The following is a 17,968-nucleotide window of genomic DNA, read 5'->3' as shown; positions in this document are numbered from 1 at the left end:
CGTTTATCAATAGGTGGACACTTGGGTTGTTTCTACCGTTTGGTTATTGTGAATACTACTGCCGTGAGCATGGGTGTACGAGTATCTCATCGAGTCCCTCTTTTTAACTCTTTTGGGTGTATAGCCGGAAGTGGAACCTCTGGGTCATGATACACTCATACTCGGGAAGTCCCTGTGCTGGAGACGGGGGCGGGCACGAAGGGCCATGTTTCCTGGCTTCAGCAGGGCCCCAAGGCAAAGGGGTGCGAGGGAGGAGGGCTGGGATCAGGAGTTGGCCCCAGGAAAGGCCTGGGCCGCCCCATTAGGCTGGAAAGGAAGAGGCAGAGGTGCTGATATCTTGGGTGAGCTGCTCCATCCTGAGCCTCTTCTAGAACTTGGGTTTCAGGTCTGTCTGGCTCTGGCACAAATTCTGCTATGTGACTTTCCTTCGTTAACCACCCCTCTCTGGTCCTGCCGCCTGTGGATAGAGAGGACTGGGCCGGAGCAGGAGGTTAGGCTTGTTTTTAGTGTGAGATGTGTTGTTTGGCCTCAGGGCCTTGGGACTCTCTCTTCGAACACTGAAATGATGGTCGTCCCCACGTCTCCTTCCACCTCCACCCCGCCCTTTCGCCGTCCTTCCCCTCTGCCTTGTTACAGGGGCGTGTGGAAGGGAGTCTGCCTCACCCCGGCCCGCCTCGGCCTGGCCCTCTGCGGCCACTGGACGTGCACTGGCCGTCTCTCCCCAGGTGTGTGTCTCCCAGGGCCACGGGGTCTCCAGAACAGAGCTCGTGAAGCCCCTTATTCTGCCAACGGGAACATGGCTTCTGAGCCCAGATTCTTCAGCAGCCACCTGACAATCCTCCCCCGGGCCGGGAGTCCCCACCGTGCGGTCCCCTGTGTCTCAGCTGCTCCCAGTGACCCTCTGGAGTGGAGCGATCTGAAGCCGAGACGTAGCACACAGGTGGTCACAGAAGGGAGGGCTGACGGGGGCAACGCCAAGCCCGCGAGGCCCTCCCACCCACGGGGCGGGGGCCGGGCCCCGCTGACCACCGAGTGCCCAGGCCTGGCTTCCCCCCCTGTCACAGCAGGAGGCCTGCCATTCCCGGGGCTGTGGTGCCGATGCGATGAAGGCTGTAAGAAACAGGCTCCGCGCGGCCCCTGAACGGTGCACGGCAGGGAGTGACGGGGGTGTCATGATTATCCTGGGTGTGAAGACTGAGTCCAGGGAGAGAACCGGCTGACAGGCCGGATGACTTCAGGCTCCACTGTGGATTTTCCAGCTTCTCCACGATGTGGCGGGACCTCCGCCTGAGTGAGGCGGGAGGGTCGCCGGGGCTGGGACCCTAAAACCCCCACCTTTAAAAAGGGCTCCGGCGGCTCTCCTCACTGCGTTGTCCCCGGCAGGAACTGCGATGGCCCGGCCCGGGTCTGAGGGCTTAAGCCCCGTCTCTCCGAGTCTCCGCCTCTCCCAACGGGAGCCCCGATGGGCCGAGCGCTCTCTCTCCACCTCCCACCTTGCCGGCATCGCGGCTTTTCCCCGCCTCGTGGACGGTTCCTGGAAGAGCTCTGTCCTGCTCATTCGATGGCTGCTCTGTGTCTGCCTGTTCTGTTCTTTTACTGTCCCCTCTGGGGGAGCCGTTTGATTTCGCGCACGGTTTAAAAAATTCATGACTCCTGGAGAAGACGAAATGGAGAAGAAAATAAGAGCCCACGCTCGGCCCTTCAGTGAGATAAGAGATATTCCTGGCAGCGCTCGGCAAACCTGGGGCGGGGGTCAAGAGGGTGGGTTCGGGGTGCACAGGGATCTGGGTTCGAATCTGCAGCCCTGCCTTTATCAGGTCAGGGCTCTCAGACTTCCTTAGTTCTCGAAGCCCATTTCCTTAGCTGTATTATGAGGTCATAGTAGAAGTGCAGTTGGGGTGAGGATTCAGAAAAGATAATATTTAAGTGCTTAGCCCACAGCCTGGCATAGAGAAAGCACTCAGTACTTATTTATGATCTTGTTACATTTCCCAGCCTCCCTTGCAGTTAGATAAGGGCTATGTGGACAGTTCTGGGCAATGTGCTGCTGTGTGAGGAATTGAGTGCCGCCTTCGGTCTGAGGTTATTTGGAGCGGCCATGAGTTTTTTGTTCTCCGTGGGTGGGGACCCCGTGTTGGGATAGGAGAACCAAAAGATGGAAACAGCCTGGATCACCGAGTCACTGCATGGAGGTCAACCACCCGGGACGGCTGCCTTTCTCTCGTCGGGATTGTGATATGGATACCTTGTTGCTTCAGGCCCTGAGGTCTGGGATTTTGTTTGCTACTGCAGCATAGGCAAAGAACTGAATATCTGAGGACTTCTTGAGAAAGAGGTATAGATGTGATTCTGTGTATTAGTCAGAGTTCTCCAGAGAAACAGAACCAATAGGATGTACATATATAAGGTGGGGGGAGGGGGGATATGATCATAAGGAATTGGCTCCTGTGGTTATGGAGGTTGACAACTCCCAAGATCTGCAGAGTGAGTCAGTGAGCTGTAGACCCAGGAGAGCCGATGCTTTAATTCTAGTCTGTGTCTGAGGGCCTGAGAACCAGGAGGGCCAATGGTGTAGTTCCCATCTGCGGATAAACAGGCTTGAGACCCGGGAAGAGCCGATGTTTCCATTTGAATCCTACGGGCAGGAAGAATTCTCTTATTTGGGGGAGAGTCGATCTTTTGGTTCAATTCAGGCCCTCGACTGATTCATCCGCTTAGGGAAGGTGATCTGCTTTACTCGCTCTACTGATTTAAATGTCAGCTCATCCAAAAATACCCTCACAGAAACACCCACAATGATGTTTGGCGAAATATCTGATTATCCTGTGGCCCGGTCAAGTCAACACATAAAATTAACCATCACATTCTATCATTTGGGAAGCAGATAGCTGAGAGACCTACTGAGATTTTGAAAGAATAGTAATGTCAAAGAAACCATGAGCCTGGTCCTTAAAAAGCTTGCGGCTGAACTAAAATGGATTAAACACTTAAACGTTAAGACCTCACACTGTAAAACTCCTAGAAGAAAACACAGGGACAAAGCTCTCAGACCTTGATCTTGGCAATGATTTTGTGGATATGACGCCAAAAGCACAAGCAACAAAAGCAAAAAGAAATGTGTGAGTGGGACTAGATGATACAAAGAAGCTTCTGCACAGCAAAAGAAACAATCGACACAATGAAAAGGTAACCTACGAAAAGGGAGAAAACATTTGTGAATCTTATTATCAGAGAAGGGATAAAGATCCAAAAAAAAAAAAAAAAATATATATATATATATATATATATATATATATATATATATATATGGAACTCCCACAACTCAACAGCAAAAGACAAATAACCCAGTTTAAAAGTGGGCACAGGACATGAATAGACATTTTCCCAAAGAATATATACCAGCAGCCAACGAGTACATGAAAAGGTGCTCAACATCACTGAGCACCAACGAAATGAAAATCGAAACCACCGTAAGATGCCACCTCACGCCTGTTAGAATGGATACTATCAAAAAGACAAGGAATAACACGCGTCAGTGAGATGCAGAGAAAAGGGGACCCTCATGCACCGTTGGTGCGAATGCAAAATGGGGCGGCCGCTGTGGGAAACAGTACGGAGGCTCTTCAAAAAATTAAAGCTAGAACTGCCACATGACCCAGAAATCCCACTTCTGTGTATATATCTAAAGGATACAAAATCACTATCTTGAAGAGATTCCTGCACGCACATTCTCTGCAGCATTTTTTACAATAGCCAAGACATGGAAACAACCTCAGTGTTTGTCGGTGGATGAATGGATAAAGTGGATATATATATAATGGAATATTATTCGATCATAAGAAGGAAATCCCGCCATTTGCAAGGACGTGAGTGAACCGTGAGGGCATTATGCTAAGTGAAATAAGTCAGACAGAGAAAGACAGACACTGTAGGGTGGCACTTACAGGTGGAATCCAAAAAAGACCAAAAACCACTCTTAGAAACAGAATAAAACTGGCCAGAGGCAAGGGGGTGGGGGGCGGGATTGGGGGGTGGGGAGAACGGTGAGAGAGGTCAAAGGGTCCAAACTTCTGGTTACAAGATGAGTAAGTTCTGGGGGCCCCATGTGCAGCATCATGAATATCTCTAATGATTTCGCACACTTGGAAGTGGCTAAGCGAGTAGGTCTTAAAAGTTCTCACTGTACATACAAAATGTGATGGACGTATTAACTAACCTTACTGTGATAATCATTTAGCAATACGTACACATACCAAATCATCGTGTTGTACACCATGAACTCACATGATGAGAAGATGTGTCAATTATATCTCAATAAAGATGGAAAAAAGAAAAGCAAAAAAAATTAATTTCGAAATTAAAATCTGAAAAAAAAAAAAAAAAAGACTCTGACTATCTGAGACTTGAAACTTCCACCAGCAGGAAATGGACTGAGAAATCCACGGCCCTCAAGGAGGGTGGAGCCCCGCCCCCCAGTGTGGGCAAGAAATAGACTTGTGCTGTGTGGATCCACCGAGATCTGGGGCTGGTTGTTGCCACGGTACCACCTAGGCCATCCTAACTTTTAAGCATTGTTATTTTCAAACATTATTTCATTATTTCCGAATTAAGTGCAAACTTTCAACATGACAGAAAATCTGCCTTCCCTCTTTCAAGCCTCATCTCTGAGGCTTTCCCATCAGGTGCCCAGGCAGATAACAGGGGGCTAGTTGTGTGTGTTGGGTGCGGGGGGGAGGGGCGGGCGGGGGGGGCGGGGGGGGGAAGTGTGCAGAGGGGCGGGAGAGATCAAAGTACTGTGGCCCCAGGCAGTGGCCCTGGGGCAGCGGTGACTGGGAGAACACTGGCCCCAGCCAGCCCCGAAGCACAGCCTAGGGCTCCCAAAGCCGGCACTCTCTCTGATGTTTTGGGAGAGATGTAGACAAACAGGTTTTTAACAATTTGTGTGCTTAAATTACTTAGTGATGGAGACAGTGAATTGCTTATGGTAAGGCAATCCTGCAGAGGGGTCCAGAGGGCTGCTGTGGAACCAGGCTGCCTGGCCGCTGGTCCCACTGCCCCCGCTCACCGGCTGAGTGACCCCAGGAAAGCGGTACAACTTTTTGGCACCCCAATTGCCCAGTTAAAATGGGACGATCAGAGTGTCTCTACCTTTATGAGAAATAAATGAGCTCGATTAGAAGTGCCTCACCCGGTAAGCTCCTCTCACTATTATTAGTCTCTGGATAGCGCTAGAAGAAGCATGTTCTTGGCTCTCTTCCCGACACTGACCAGGACACCGAGCACTTGACCATGTGAACCTCCTGCCACCTGGGCAACGAACAGTGGCAGGGGTCGGTCACTGGTGTGGGTTTTCAAGCACCGAATTTACACACACGCATCGCCACAACAAACACTTCTCCTGGACGTTGACAACCATGTTTTATGTGACAAACTGGTAAATCATTGCATCAGAGAAGGCGGTTAAAATCTTTTGCTCTCTCCACCTACATACATATGGCTGTTGGCATTATCAATGCTGGTTAATATCGTGGTTTCAAAATGAGAATTTCTTCTTGATGGAGCACTTCATCCTCATTTTAGATATGTGACATTAAACCAAATGCCCTTTTATAAACAGACTAGTCCTAACCAGCTCCATTTTTCTTAGCGAGAAATTTACTTTTCAATATGAATTTTTGTTACTCAGTAAGACTACTTGCATTCCAACTTAATCTTCATTGAAACATTTTATTAAATTTTTAAATAACATTGTTTTTGTTTTTCATGGTTACAGATGTGATTTTTGACAAAAAATGCCAAAGCAATCCAATAGGAAAAGAAGTCTTTTTAATAAATGATGATGGAATAAGTGGGCGCCTATATGGAAAACAAACAGAACCTCCAGCCTTACACCACACCTAAAAATTCATTCACGACATCTTCATGACTTGGGGATAAGCAATGGCATCTTAAATAGGTCACAAAGAGCAACATAAAATAGCTGATAAATTGAACTTCGTCAAAATTTAAGACCAGCTCTACAAAAGACACTGTTAAGAAAATGAATACATAAGCCACGGACTGGGTCAAAATATTTGCAAACGTGTCTGGCAAAGGACCAGTGTGCAGGATATATAAAGAACTCCTACAATTCAATAATGACAGCCAAATCTTAAAATGGCAAAAGACTTGAATAGATACTCAATGAAAGATATATAAATGGCCAATAAGCACATGAAAAAATATTCAGCATCATTAATTATCAGAGAAATACAAATTAAATCCACAATGAGGCACCAGTACCTACCCACCAGATAAGCTGAAATTTGAAGGCCTGATCCCACCACATGTAGACGAGGTTATGAATCAATTGGATCTCTCCTCCCTCGTTGGTGGGAGTACAAAATGGTACATCTACTTTAGAAAATGTTTTGACGGTTGCTTTTAAACTGGACATACACCCACCTAGGACCCAGCAATTCTACTGCTTGATATTTACCAAGAGAAACAAAAACATTTCCCCGTAAGACTTGTTTGTAGTATCTTCATTCATAACAGCCCAATACTAGGAACAGCTCAGGTGTGCGGCAATAGGAGAATGGATAGACTAACCATGATAGTGCCATACAATGGAATAAACAAATAGGGACAAATACTGATGTGTGTTATGACATGGATAAAACTCAAAAACATGCTGAAAGCAGTTACGCACAGAAGAGTACATATCATATGATTCCATCTGCGTGAAATTCTAGAACAGACAAAACTAATCTATGGTGGAAAAAAAATCAGAGATATGGTTGCCTGGGGGTGAGGGGGGGCTGACTGGGATGGAGCACAAGGTAACTTTCTAGGGTGATGGTAGGAATTTCTGTATCTTGATAGGAATTTGGTTGTCAAACTGTACATATTTTTGGTCAAAACTCAGCAAATGTACATTTAAGATTTGTGCATTCTACACCTGAAACTAATATATTGTATGTGAACTGTAACTGAAAAATAAAAATAAAAATTTTAAAACGTGTGCATTTCAATGTATGTGCATTTTATAGCAAAAGAAAAAAAACTTTAAATATTGAACTCTGGTTAATGGCATGCATTCTGAACTATTTAGGGGAAGCACTCTGATGTCTGTAATTTTCTTTAAAATGCATCAAAAAGATGGATTGATGGGTGGGCAGATAAGCAACAAATCAAAGAGAATAAAAAATTAATAGAATCTAAGTGGTAGATATATGAGTGGTCACTGTAAAACTCAACATTGCTAAATGTTAGAATTTTTAATAAGACAATGTTAAAAAATTCCAATAACATTTCATGTATGTATTTTGTTACCTGTTTAATTTTGGCAAGTGACACTATTGATATGATTTTTCCACGTATAGTTTTGATGAAGTTTCCTTTTAAAATTAATCTGTTTAAATAAAAAAGAGACTCAAGAAAGATAGTAAGTAAATATTAGTATAGATGGTGTGCAGATGTGGCAAAGTTCACGAAGGCAAGGAATGAACAGGATCAGTCTGGGACAAGGAGTGTTGGAAGTAGCTCTAAGGGAACCTGGATTTAAACCCTGTCTTGCTGCTTCCTGGCCGTGTGAGCATGGGCAAGCCTCTCTGGGTTTCGATTTCCTCATGCAGAAATGAGATAATGCAACTTCCTCTGAAGGGGGCTTGTTTGCGAGTATGAATGAGACAGACCAGGGAAAGAAAGCTTAGTAGGTAGGCCACAGTAAGTGTAACCTCGCTCCCTGCACATGAGAAAGGCTCTCTGGGACAGCAGCTTGAGGGACACGGTGGAGCAGGGAGTGTGTACGCACGTGTTGGGGGGCAGGGGGAGTCTAAGAGGCCCCACCAGACTGGGAGAAGGCAGAGAGAGCGAGCTGGTACTGAGCACCCACACAGACACGACTCCCAGCTATTTCTGCTTCTCCAGCACACCCTCCTTGTGCGAAATGAGATGCCAACCCCCAGCTGTGGTGGATGGACCGTGGTGCCCTGTACTCCAGGACCCTTGGGTGCAGCGTTCATACCGAATGCCTGGGTTGGGGATTTTGCTTCTTTTAACATCCCAGATCTTCCAGAGGCCTGGGCAGAGAACCAAGAACTCTCCGCTTTCCACAGTGAAAAAGACAGGCCTAATGCACTAAAACCCTTCTCTCTGGGAGCGTCCCCTTCGGCCATCCTTGGCCACATCGGAAATGGGCATGACAGAGCATGCCCTCCTTGAGGTGGCACACCCTCCCTCCTGCTCATGGGTGGTTGGAGGTTCAAAGACTGTTTTAGGACTGAAAACTCAAGAAATTTTGTGAGGGGAGGGAAGCCTGGCTCCTGGTTCCCTTGGTAGTACAATTCTTCGAAACCCACTTATCTCTAGTCAGTTCCATGTGCCAGTAGCAACTCGCCCAGTCTTTTCCTAGACATAATTCCTGAGCCTGACTTGCTTTGCTGGTTCACCTCCATGTCTCTCCCTTTCTCCTTAATGGCTATCTGGAGGCTTTCTGGTACAGTAAATAGGAGGCATGACTTTAAAAGAGAACACTCATGTCCTTGGCATCTGGATTCGGGCAAGGTCCAGCAGAAAACTTGAAGTCCCCTTCTGTGGTTATAAGTTACGAGATGGTAGATTTCTCTACTTATCTCGTCCTTTGAAGCCTGATGTTATTCTTGGATAGCTTCACCTTTTCTACCATCTGCCCAAAAATGTCTGCCTGCCAATAGACATGTTTCTTAAGCCCGAAGAGCATTACTTACTTTAGACCATCTGTCCCACCAATGCCATTTTACCTGACTGGGGAAGAGTTTAACACCGTTCGGAGGGTTCCCTGGGAAACTGAGGTGTCGCGAGGTGGCGTAAGTGGAAGCTGATCGGCATCAACTTGACAGCTCCAGGATGGCAAGTCCACTGCCCTCAGACACAATGGGCTGTACTAACAAGGGGGCTGTCGGCTCAAAGTCTCCCAGACTTGCTTGCCATTTAAGGCTGCTCGAGCTTCCATAACATGGCATCTTCCTACTTCGCCACAAGAGCAGCAGATGGACTGAAGGGTAAAGGTGAGACTCTCAACTCTCCCAGAGGAATCTTGCCCTGGCGTTTAAAATAGGAGCCAGGTTTGTGCTGGTGCCGCCCTGGCTGGTGCTGGGGAGACAAGAGCAGCTCTCTCCAGGTCACGCCTGACGCCAGCAAAAGGCGCCTCTACGATAACCCACAGCAGATTTGCTCTATTTGAGACAGAGTTCGAGTGAAAGGTGTTTGACTTATGAATTTCTAAAGACTTAAAGTGGGTAAGTGAGGAAATGGTGGGAAAAAAGCAGCCTTTACTGACCCAGTTTAATGTGTCATGCAGGAGTCTGGAGATAGGACTCTCAGGACCTCCTCAGGTGGGCAGGGCAGGGCCAGATGCCCATCTGCCCAGCGCAGGCTCCGAATGAGGCCAGTGAGCAGCGATGTGTCAAACCGAGGAATGAGTCTAGCTTCTATTCACGGACCCTTGGGGTGGGGGGTGCGGCTGGCCCTTGCTCTATGTTTATCAATATTTTAAAAAAATGTACTGTGGCTAGCCTAGTTTTACTTAATGCCTAATAAAGGGGAAAACTGTTTACATAGCACCCCTGGGTCTGACACTGAGCAGCTGAAGTTAGCAACAGCCTTCACTTTCAGAGATGACACAAGCCAGCAGCCCGGGAGGAAAACAATTCCCTTAGAAGCATGCCATTCCCAGGTGAGAGTGGCAGCGGCTGGACATTATGTTAAATAAGACACAATCAGGGTAAGGAGAGATCAAACCCCAGGGGGGAAAAAAACCCAACTGCATACTTGGCTACTGGGGTTTGTTGCATAAGTGTCCAGGATAGATGAGCAAGTCGCTGCCCAATTCATGTGCACTTTTTACAGTCCAGATATATCTCTATATATAAACTCTCTGCCTGTTCAACATTTTCCCCACGGTACATCAAATGAGGCCCGAGAATGGCCAGTCTGTGGTAAGCATCCAGGGTGACATCTGTCTTCTCGTCTGCCCTGGTTCCGCCTTCTAGATCTTATTCCCATTCCTTACTTAGGTGAGCGCTACAGATTTTTCCATCAAAGGTCTTGTCCCCAAGGTCTGTTTTCTCTCCCGGTGAAAGATACCCCGTAGTTCTTTAATAGGCTCGGCTTTCTATCTGCAGATGAGGCCGCCTGCACACAGCCTGCTGAACTTCCCGACACACCAGGTTTGTTAGCAGACAGGCTTTACGTCTCAGGCTGATGCCGTGACCAAAGGCTGACACCGAATGTCTACTGAGAGCTTCCTGTGCGCTGGAGACCCTGTAGGAACTAACTTCACACGCTTTACCCCTTCCTTCTCATCTGATCTTCACAGCTGGTTCAGACAGGGAGCATTGCCATGCCCATTTCATAGCTGAGGAAACTGAGGCTCAAGCCAATGCACTTACCCAGCGGGCAAGCGGCAGTGCCAGATTCAAACTCATACCCAGTGCCTGCACCGCTTCCTCACAAGACCTACTCTGGGTGACCAAGTGATTACCTGGGGGAGCATCTGGCAGCTTCCTGCCCCATCCATCACACGCAGGTCACATCTCAGAACTGTCAAGTTTCTTTGCTGTACCTTTCCAAAGCTCAGATTTCTACTAAGTTTCCATCGGTAAGGTAGCATGCTCTGGTAGAAAGGTCACGAGCTTTGGAGGCAGACTGAACTAAACGAGATTCTGGCTTTTTGACAGAACAGCTACTTGACCTTGGATGAATGACCCCGAGCCCCTTTCCTCACCTACAAAATAAGCAAACCACAACTTGTCTGTGCGAGTGCTGTGAGCTTTAATGCGACCATGTAAGTACAGGCTGTTTCTCTTCTCTTCTTCTCTCAGCCAGGGACGCCGCAGAGCAGGCAGGACCGTGATGCAGCTCCATGGGAACCCCGTAGCTCGACGCCAGAAACATGTGCCCCGCCCTGCGCACAGCTCTCACACTCACCATCCACCTGACGGCAGCGCTGGCCTGGCTTCCTCAGGCCCACACCTTCAGACAGTGCTGGCCCGGTCTGGGTGATGACCGTTCTGACAGGATCACAGCTCCGAGGGTGAAAGCCACCTCTAGCAATATGGAAGTCTTCTGGCCCTAGAGCTAAACACTAGTGGCTAATTCATTCCAACATAATTGTGGAGACTATAGAAATATGGGAAAAGTTTGCTATCGTGCTACATGGACATAGAAACCTGTGATTGTGACCTTGTCAAACCATAAATATCTGGCTACGGATTATACAAGAACAGACAAAATTAAAGAATTGTGTGCGAGTTGGGGAACTGTGATTTTCCTTCTTAAAGCATTCCTTAATATTCAATTATTGTTGGGTTCATTAAGTGAACATTTTAAAGAAAATCTGATGAGAAAGTGGGCTCTTAGGCGGCATGCCCGCAGCGTTCCCGCCCGCTGCCCTCATTCCGCCCGCTGTGCCTTTGAAGGATGCGGCTCATGGGGAGTGGATCAGCCTCCCTTGGCAGGAAGAACCGGCCCGGGTTGGAAGCGGGGAACCGCACCAGAACAAAGCCCTGGGCACTCAGGGAAGCTTTCCATGTGGCGCCCCGGCTGGCTGCCTCTTTTCACTGAGCAGCTTCTGGCTGAGCCCAGGAGCCAGGCATTTGCTTCCCTACAGTGCCCTCCTGTGGCAGATGTCTGCCAGGGAAACAGCCAGGCCCAAGCCCAGCAACACTGACAAACCACTTCTGAGGCCTAGAACAAAATTGTTAGAATGAGACACACTGATCTACATGTCTTGGAGGAGAGGTGGGTCCATCATTTGCGGCAGGATGAATGGCCTGGGAGGGCTAAGTGTCTAACGAAAAGCAGGAAGTCAAAGCCAGTATCCATCATAAGCAGTTAGGGTCCATGGACTGAACCCCCCAAGACAGGCAGTGGTACACAGCTCACTGTGGCTTTTCAAAGAGGTATTCAAGATCTGGGGCCCGCAGTCTCTGCTCTTTGTTTTTGTTTTTAGCAAAGTCTCTCAGCAGTTCCATGACTTCATTTTCAAATATTTCTGGGGCTGGTTTTGCTTCTGTTAAGAGAAGAATGGGCAGAAAGAACTGTGTCAGTCAGTCATTACTTAGGCAAAAGGATCTTGAGACTTGAAACTCTGGTCTTAGCCAAGAGCCTGAGTAGAAACTCTGTTAGTCTCTATTCTTCCTCTAAATATTCATGGTAGCCTATCCTCGGTGTGGGCAAATGACGGCAGCCTGCACCTCTAAATCATTCTATCGGAATGGCTGCCCCCACTGGTTACGTACCGCCCATGGCTGCTTCTGCACTACAAGGGCAGAGCTGAGTAGCACAGCAGAGGCCATATGGCCATGAGACTAAAATACTGACTATCTGGTCTTTGTGAACGAGTTTGCCGACCTCTAGCCTGTCCAGTCTTGGCTGGACTACTTTGCTCTGCATTTGGTTTTGTTTTCTGGGTATTTTGTTTTCCCTTTTAGTCTATAAATTTCCTGAGGCAAAGGTCCTGGATTGTGACAGAAACTATTTATTCTAGTAAACGGAAAGCAAAAAGGAATTTATTGGAAGGCCACTAGAGGCACACAAAAGTGACACGAATCCGAAGAACCAGATTGGAATGGACAAAGGCACCGAGAGTTCAGAGTTCAGCCTCAGTCTAGGGGTACAGCGTCCGGCAGTATGCTGCTCATCTCCAACCTTTCTTTCTACCCTGAGACACTCACTCAAGATTCAGATTACGAGCAATGCGTCCCATTGGGAAAGCTTAGGTAATGTCTTCGGGAATTACCCTATCAACACTAAATACAATGCTGGGGGGAGGGGGGAATTCCTCACAACAGAGTTGATTCCTTCTCACCCAGCACAGGACCCAGCAGCCAGTGGGCCTGGCATCTGTTTTCTTGTGAAGATCGAAATAGGATCAAGGAGACTCAGGCTCCCCGCCGGGATGGTGAAAGTTGGAAAGCACGCTGTACTCACCCTAACAACGAGAAGCGGATAAACTACAAACAACATAAGTTTTCTTGAAGTCATCAGAGAGCAGAGGTCATATGGCAACCAAATAGAATAAAATCTAAGGAGAGAGGTCCCTCAAAGGAGAAACTGGACATGAGTACTTGCTCACCTGAGACGAGGCACAGGGAGAAGAGACACTGGGTACCATATAAACAGGTTAGGGGAATATAGTTAAACTATTTAGTAAACTGCTAAAAGCAAAGTAGGGCGAGCCACAGACATGGGAGCTCATATCCACCTGCAGGTTCTTCTCAACAAACCACCATTGAGTATGCTCCTGACAAAGACTGGCTTCAGAGCAGGAGGCTGGAGAGAGCCTCCCTCTGTGATGGAGGCCAGGAGGAGGGGAGTGGCCAACACTGGGAAAAAAAAAAAAAAAAAAAGCGTAAAACCCAGCCAGGCCATTCTCTTCTACAGAACAAAAGCCTCAATAAACTAGGAGGAGGTCAGCAAATCCTGTCTCCTTCAGGGCACACGAAGACCCGGAGACCCGGAGACCCGAAGACCTGCATGGGCTGGTGGAAGGGAAAAAGGAAAAAATATGCCCCACCCCACTCCGTGGGATGGGCAGGGTCACTGAGAAAGCCCACCTCCAACACTCTGTCATAGGGACTGGTCACAGCTTCTGACCTATAGGAACTATAAGCTAATAAATGGATGTTGTTAGAGTCACTAGGAGTGTGATTATTTATTACATAGTGATAGAAAACTCATAAAGATGGAAAAACACACACCATGCAAATACTAATAGAAGAAAGCAGAAGTGTCTAAATTACTAACAGATACTCTAGAACAAGGAATATTATTATAAGCAATAAAGACAGATATTACATGGTGATAAAGGAATCAATTCATCAAGAAGATATAACAATCCTAAATCTGTCTTTATGTAGTAACAGATTCAAAATATACGACACAAAAACTGAGAGAACTGAAAGGAGTAATAAATCTACAATTATAGTTGGAGATTTCAACACTCCTCTCTTATTAATTGATAGAACAAATACAGAGAAATCAGTCAGGATACATAAGACATGAAGAACAATATCAATCAACTTGACCTAGTTGACATTTATAGAACACTTCATGTGTAAGTGCAGAACACAAGTTGTGTTCAAATAAATGTACATGAAACATTTATCAAGACACCCATATTTCAGGCCAAAAAGCAAATTCTGAAACATTTAAAAGAACTAAAATTATACAACATAAATTCTGTGGTCACAATGGAATTGACAACAGAAAAATATCTGGAAATCTAGAAATATCTGAAAACTAGACATACTTCTAAGTAACTCATGGGTCAAAGAGAAAGTCACAAGGAAAATTAGAAAATATTTTGAATTAAATGAAATGAAAATATAACACATCCGACTTTGTAACGTGAAGCTAAAACAGTGCTTAGAGGGAAATTTAAATGTTTTTCTAAAAAAGAAAGTCTCAGGTCAACAGTTCAGCTTCTGCCTTAGAAAACTAGAAAAAGAAGAGCAAATTAGCCCAACACAAGCAGAAAAACGGAAATAATAAAGATAGGAGCAAAAAATTAATGAAATTGAAAACAGAAAAAGAGAAAATAAATGAAATCGAAAGCTAGTTCTTTGAAAAGATTAATAAAATTGATAAATTTCTAGTCAGATTTGTCAAGAAAAAAAGAATAAGCCTACAGTCTACCAATGTTAGAAATAAAGGAGGGACCTCACTATAGCTCTTCGGACATTAAAATGAAAGGGGAATAGTACAAACAACTTTGTGTCCATAGATTCAACAGTGTATGTGATATGGGCAAATTTGTTGAGAAATACAAACTAACAAATCTCATTCAAAAAGAAATAGATAACTTGAATTGTCCCATATCTATTTAAAAACATTTGACTTTATAGTTAAAACTTTCAGTGAAAAAACTCCCAGATCCAGATGGCTTCACTAGCAAATTCTATCAAATGTTTAAGTAAGAAATAATACCAATTCTCTACAAACTCTTCCTGAAAATGGAAGAGGAGAGAGCACTTCACAACTCATTTTATGAAGCCAGTATCACCCTGATCAAAACCAGATGATTAATCTTCCAAGAAAAGAACACACCAACACCCTCATGAAGACAGATACAAAATGCTCTCCAAAATATTAGTGAATTAAATCAAACAATACATATCGTGACCATGTGGTGTTTATCCTAGGAATGCAAGGTTGGTTAAATATTTGAAAATCAATCCATCATCTCGATAAACCCAAGGGAAAAAAATCACACCACTAAGAAATTATAATCTCTAGAGATGCCTAGAAAGCTCTTGACAAAATTCGACATTTATTAATGATTAAACATTCAACATACCAGAAACGGAAGGATATTTTCTCAACCTGATAAAAGGCATTTAAAACTTACCTACCGCGAACATATTTAATGGTGAAAAACTGAATATTTCCCCCCTAACACTGGGAACGAGGCAAGGACGTCTGCTCTCAACGCTGCTATTCAACATTACACAGGAGGTCCTAAACAGCACAACAGGACAGGTAAAAGACTAAAAGAGCATACAAATTGGAAAACAGGAAAACTACTTCTGTTTACAGATGACACAACTGTCTACACAGAAAATCCCAAAGAATCCATAAAGAGGCTTCTAGAACTGAGTTTAGCAACATTACAGTACACAAGGTCAGTATACAAAAATCAATTGTATTTCTATAGCCTGCCAACAATGCGAAATTGAAAAAAAAATTAAGTACCATTTATAATAGCACCAAAATATTTAAATACCTAGCTATAAATCTGCAAAATATGCTGAAAACCATAAAATGCTGATTGTGGAAGGCAGAATTCTAGGATGGCCCCCAACAATCTCTGCCTCCTGCTACCATGTCCTCGTGTGATCCCCCTCCCTGAACGTGGCTGGACCTAACGACTTAATTCTAACCAACAGAACCTGGCAAATATGATAGAATGTCATTGCTGTGATTAGGTTACGAAACACTGAGACTTCCATCTTGTTAGTAGACTCTGTTCCCTTCCTGGTTTGCACACTTGAGGAAGCAAGCTGCCATGTGGGAGAGGCCCTTGTGACAAGGAACAGCAGACAGCCTCTGGGCAACAGCTAGCAAGGACTGAAGAGCCCATGAGGAACCAAATTTGCCAACACCAGACAGAGCTTGAAGCAGATCCTCCCCTAGCTGAGCCTCCAGATGAGACCCTGACCCTGGGCTGACATCCTGACTGCAACCTTGTGACAGACTAAAGCTTAGGAGCCAGCTGAGCCATGCCTGGATTCCAGACCCACAGACGCTATGAGATAATAAACGTAGGTTGTTTTAAGCCAGTAAGTTTTGAGATAATTTGTGATGCAATAGATAACACACTGATTAAAGAAATCAGACCTATATAAATGGCGATATAGCAAGTTCATAGACTAGATAATTCTAAATTGCTGAAAGAATCATCCCAAATTCATTTACTGATTTAACACAAGCCCAATCAAAATCCAAGTAGGATATATATATATATATTTTTTTTTTGAGAAACTGAACAACTGATTCCAAACTATAAAATTCCTAGAATAGAGAAAATCTTTGTAACATTAGAGCAGACAAGTCCTTAGATGTAATATCAAAAGCATTATCCATTATCACATTTTATACTTGGAACCTACAGAATGACTTCAATTTTATGATACAAATATTGAGTGCAAGACCCAGAGTGTGACAGAAATGGATGAGCTACCCGCTGATATCCATTCTCCCACTTTTTCCTTGATAACAGAATCCCCAATTTAGTTGGACACATGGAATAGACTATTTCTTCCTTATAGTGAGGTCTAGTCATGTGACTAAATTGTGGCCAATGGAAACTAAGTGGAAGTATGGTGTAAAATTTCCTGAAGATCCATAAAGAATGCGTGTGCTCTTCTACACACTTTTTTCTTGGCTGAAATACAGGCATGACAGATAGAGCCCCAGCAGCCACCTTGGATCACAAGGCAGACAACACATGTTGGTGATGAAGGAGTAGCAAGTCAAGAGGAATCTGGACCTCATGACTTTCTGAAACCCCTCTGTGTGTCTACCTTGGACTTCTGTTATGAGTTGGAGAAATATGGTTCTGTCCTGCTTAAAACTAGTATTATTTTGGATTTTTTTTTTTCCCCGCACAGCCAAAGCTAATCCTAACCAAACAGTGAGAATTCGTTCCTCAAAGGCAGAGCCAGAATGGGACTACTAAAGAACTCCTGCTCTGTGGATTATAGAGCCGTCTGGTTCTTCTCCATTCCCAGTCTAGTTTTCCTTCAACCTTCCCTCTGATACTCTGAGCTTCCCATACAATTTCACTAAATTCCACTTTTGCTTAAGTTACCCAGAATAGATTTCTACTACTTACAAAGAATCTTAACTAATAAATTTGGTACACTTTGGAAAAATTTGAAGAGTATTTGGGTTGAGTGTCTATTATATGAATTAAAAAAAAAAATGCCAAGGTTATAATTCCAGACTCAAATCAGCCCAAATCATCCTATTTTTCACATTATGCTGCTTATCAGTACCTGTAGCCCAGCTGTAAATATCCCAGTCGTTACTGGGTTCATTAATCAAGCGATCGTAGAGGTTCAGCTGTCTCTCTGTCATGCGGTGCAGATATTCTTTAGCAAAGAGACTAAAAAAGGAAAGAGAAAGAAGTTGAAAGGCTGTCTCCAGTCAAAGAGAAGTGACACCAAGACTCATGTTCCCCTACCTCAGCAAAATGCAGTTTTCCAGCATTCCTCTCTTTCTGCTCTCATACAGCAGGCGGGCTCTTTTAGTTTCTATGGATTCATCAGTTCGCTCCTGCCATGGAGGCAAAGGGATTTCAATCATATCTTTTTGGGAATCTGTTGGGCTGTCACCTCTGTAGAAGCGTCTGAATGATGTTGTACTGAGCACAGGAGATACAACGTGGCACCTTGATAGAGCAAGCACCTGAAACAAACCACAAACATCTTTATAACAGCAA

At 45.1% G+C, this 17,968-nt stretch overlaps 1 protein-coding gene across 2 annotated transcripts in view; it reads right to left on the bottom strand.

Annotated features, from left to right (window-relative positions):
- Positions 1 to 10,770: 10,770 nt before the first annotated feature.
- The window catches only part of SDHAF2 (succinate dehydrogenase complex assembly factor 2), a 10,421-nt gene continuing 3,223 nt past the window's right edge, over positions 10,771 to 17,968 (bottom strand). Inside the window, exons 2-5 of one of the 2 annotated variants that reach the window (XM_016134210.2) lie at positions 17,711 to 17,934; positions 17,523 to 17,632; positions 13,229 to 13,349; positions 10,771 to 12,034 (exon numbers count right to left, since the gene is read on the bottom strand). In XM_016134210.2, the coding sequence (XP_015989696.2) occupies positions 12,007 to 12,034; positions 13,229 to 13,349; positions 17,523 to 17,632; positions 17,711 to 17,934 (483 nt within the window). In that variant the 3' untranslated portion in view covers positions 10,771 to 12,006. The remainder of the gene's footprint in view (positions 12,035 to 13,228; positions 13,350 to 17,522; positions 17,633 to 17,710; positions 17,935 to 17,968) is intronic. The other variant, XM_016134211.2, reaches the window with a different exon arrangement.

Source organism: Rousettus aegyptiacus, unplaced genomic scaffold (assembly GCF_014176215.1).
Source record: "Rousettus aegyptiacus isolate mRouAeg1 unplaced genomic scaffold, mRouAeg1.p scaffold_m13_p_5, whole genome shotgun sequence".
NCBI classification, from domain to species: Eukaryota; Metazoa; Chordata; class Mammalia; order Chiroptera; family Pteropodidae; genus Rousettus; species Rousettus aegyptiacus.
This window is presented reverse-complemented; position numbering and strand designations above follow the sequence as displayed.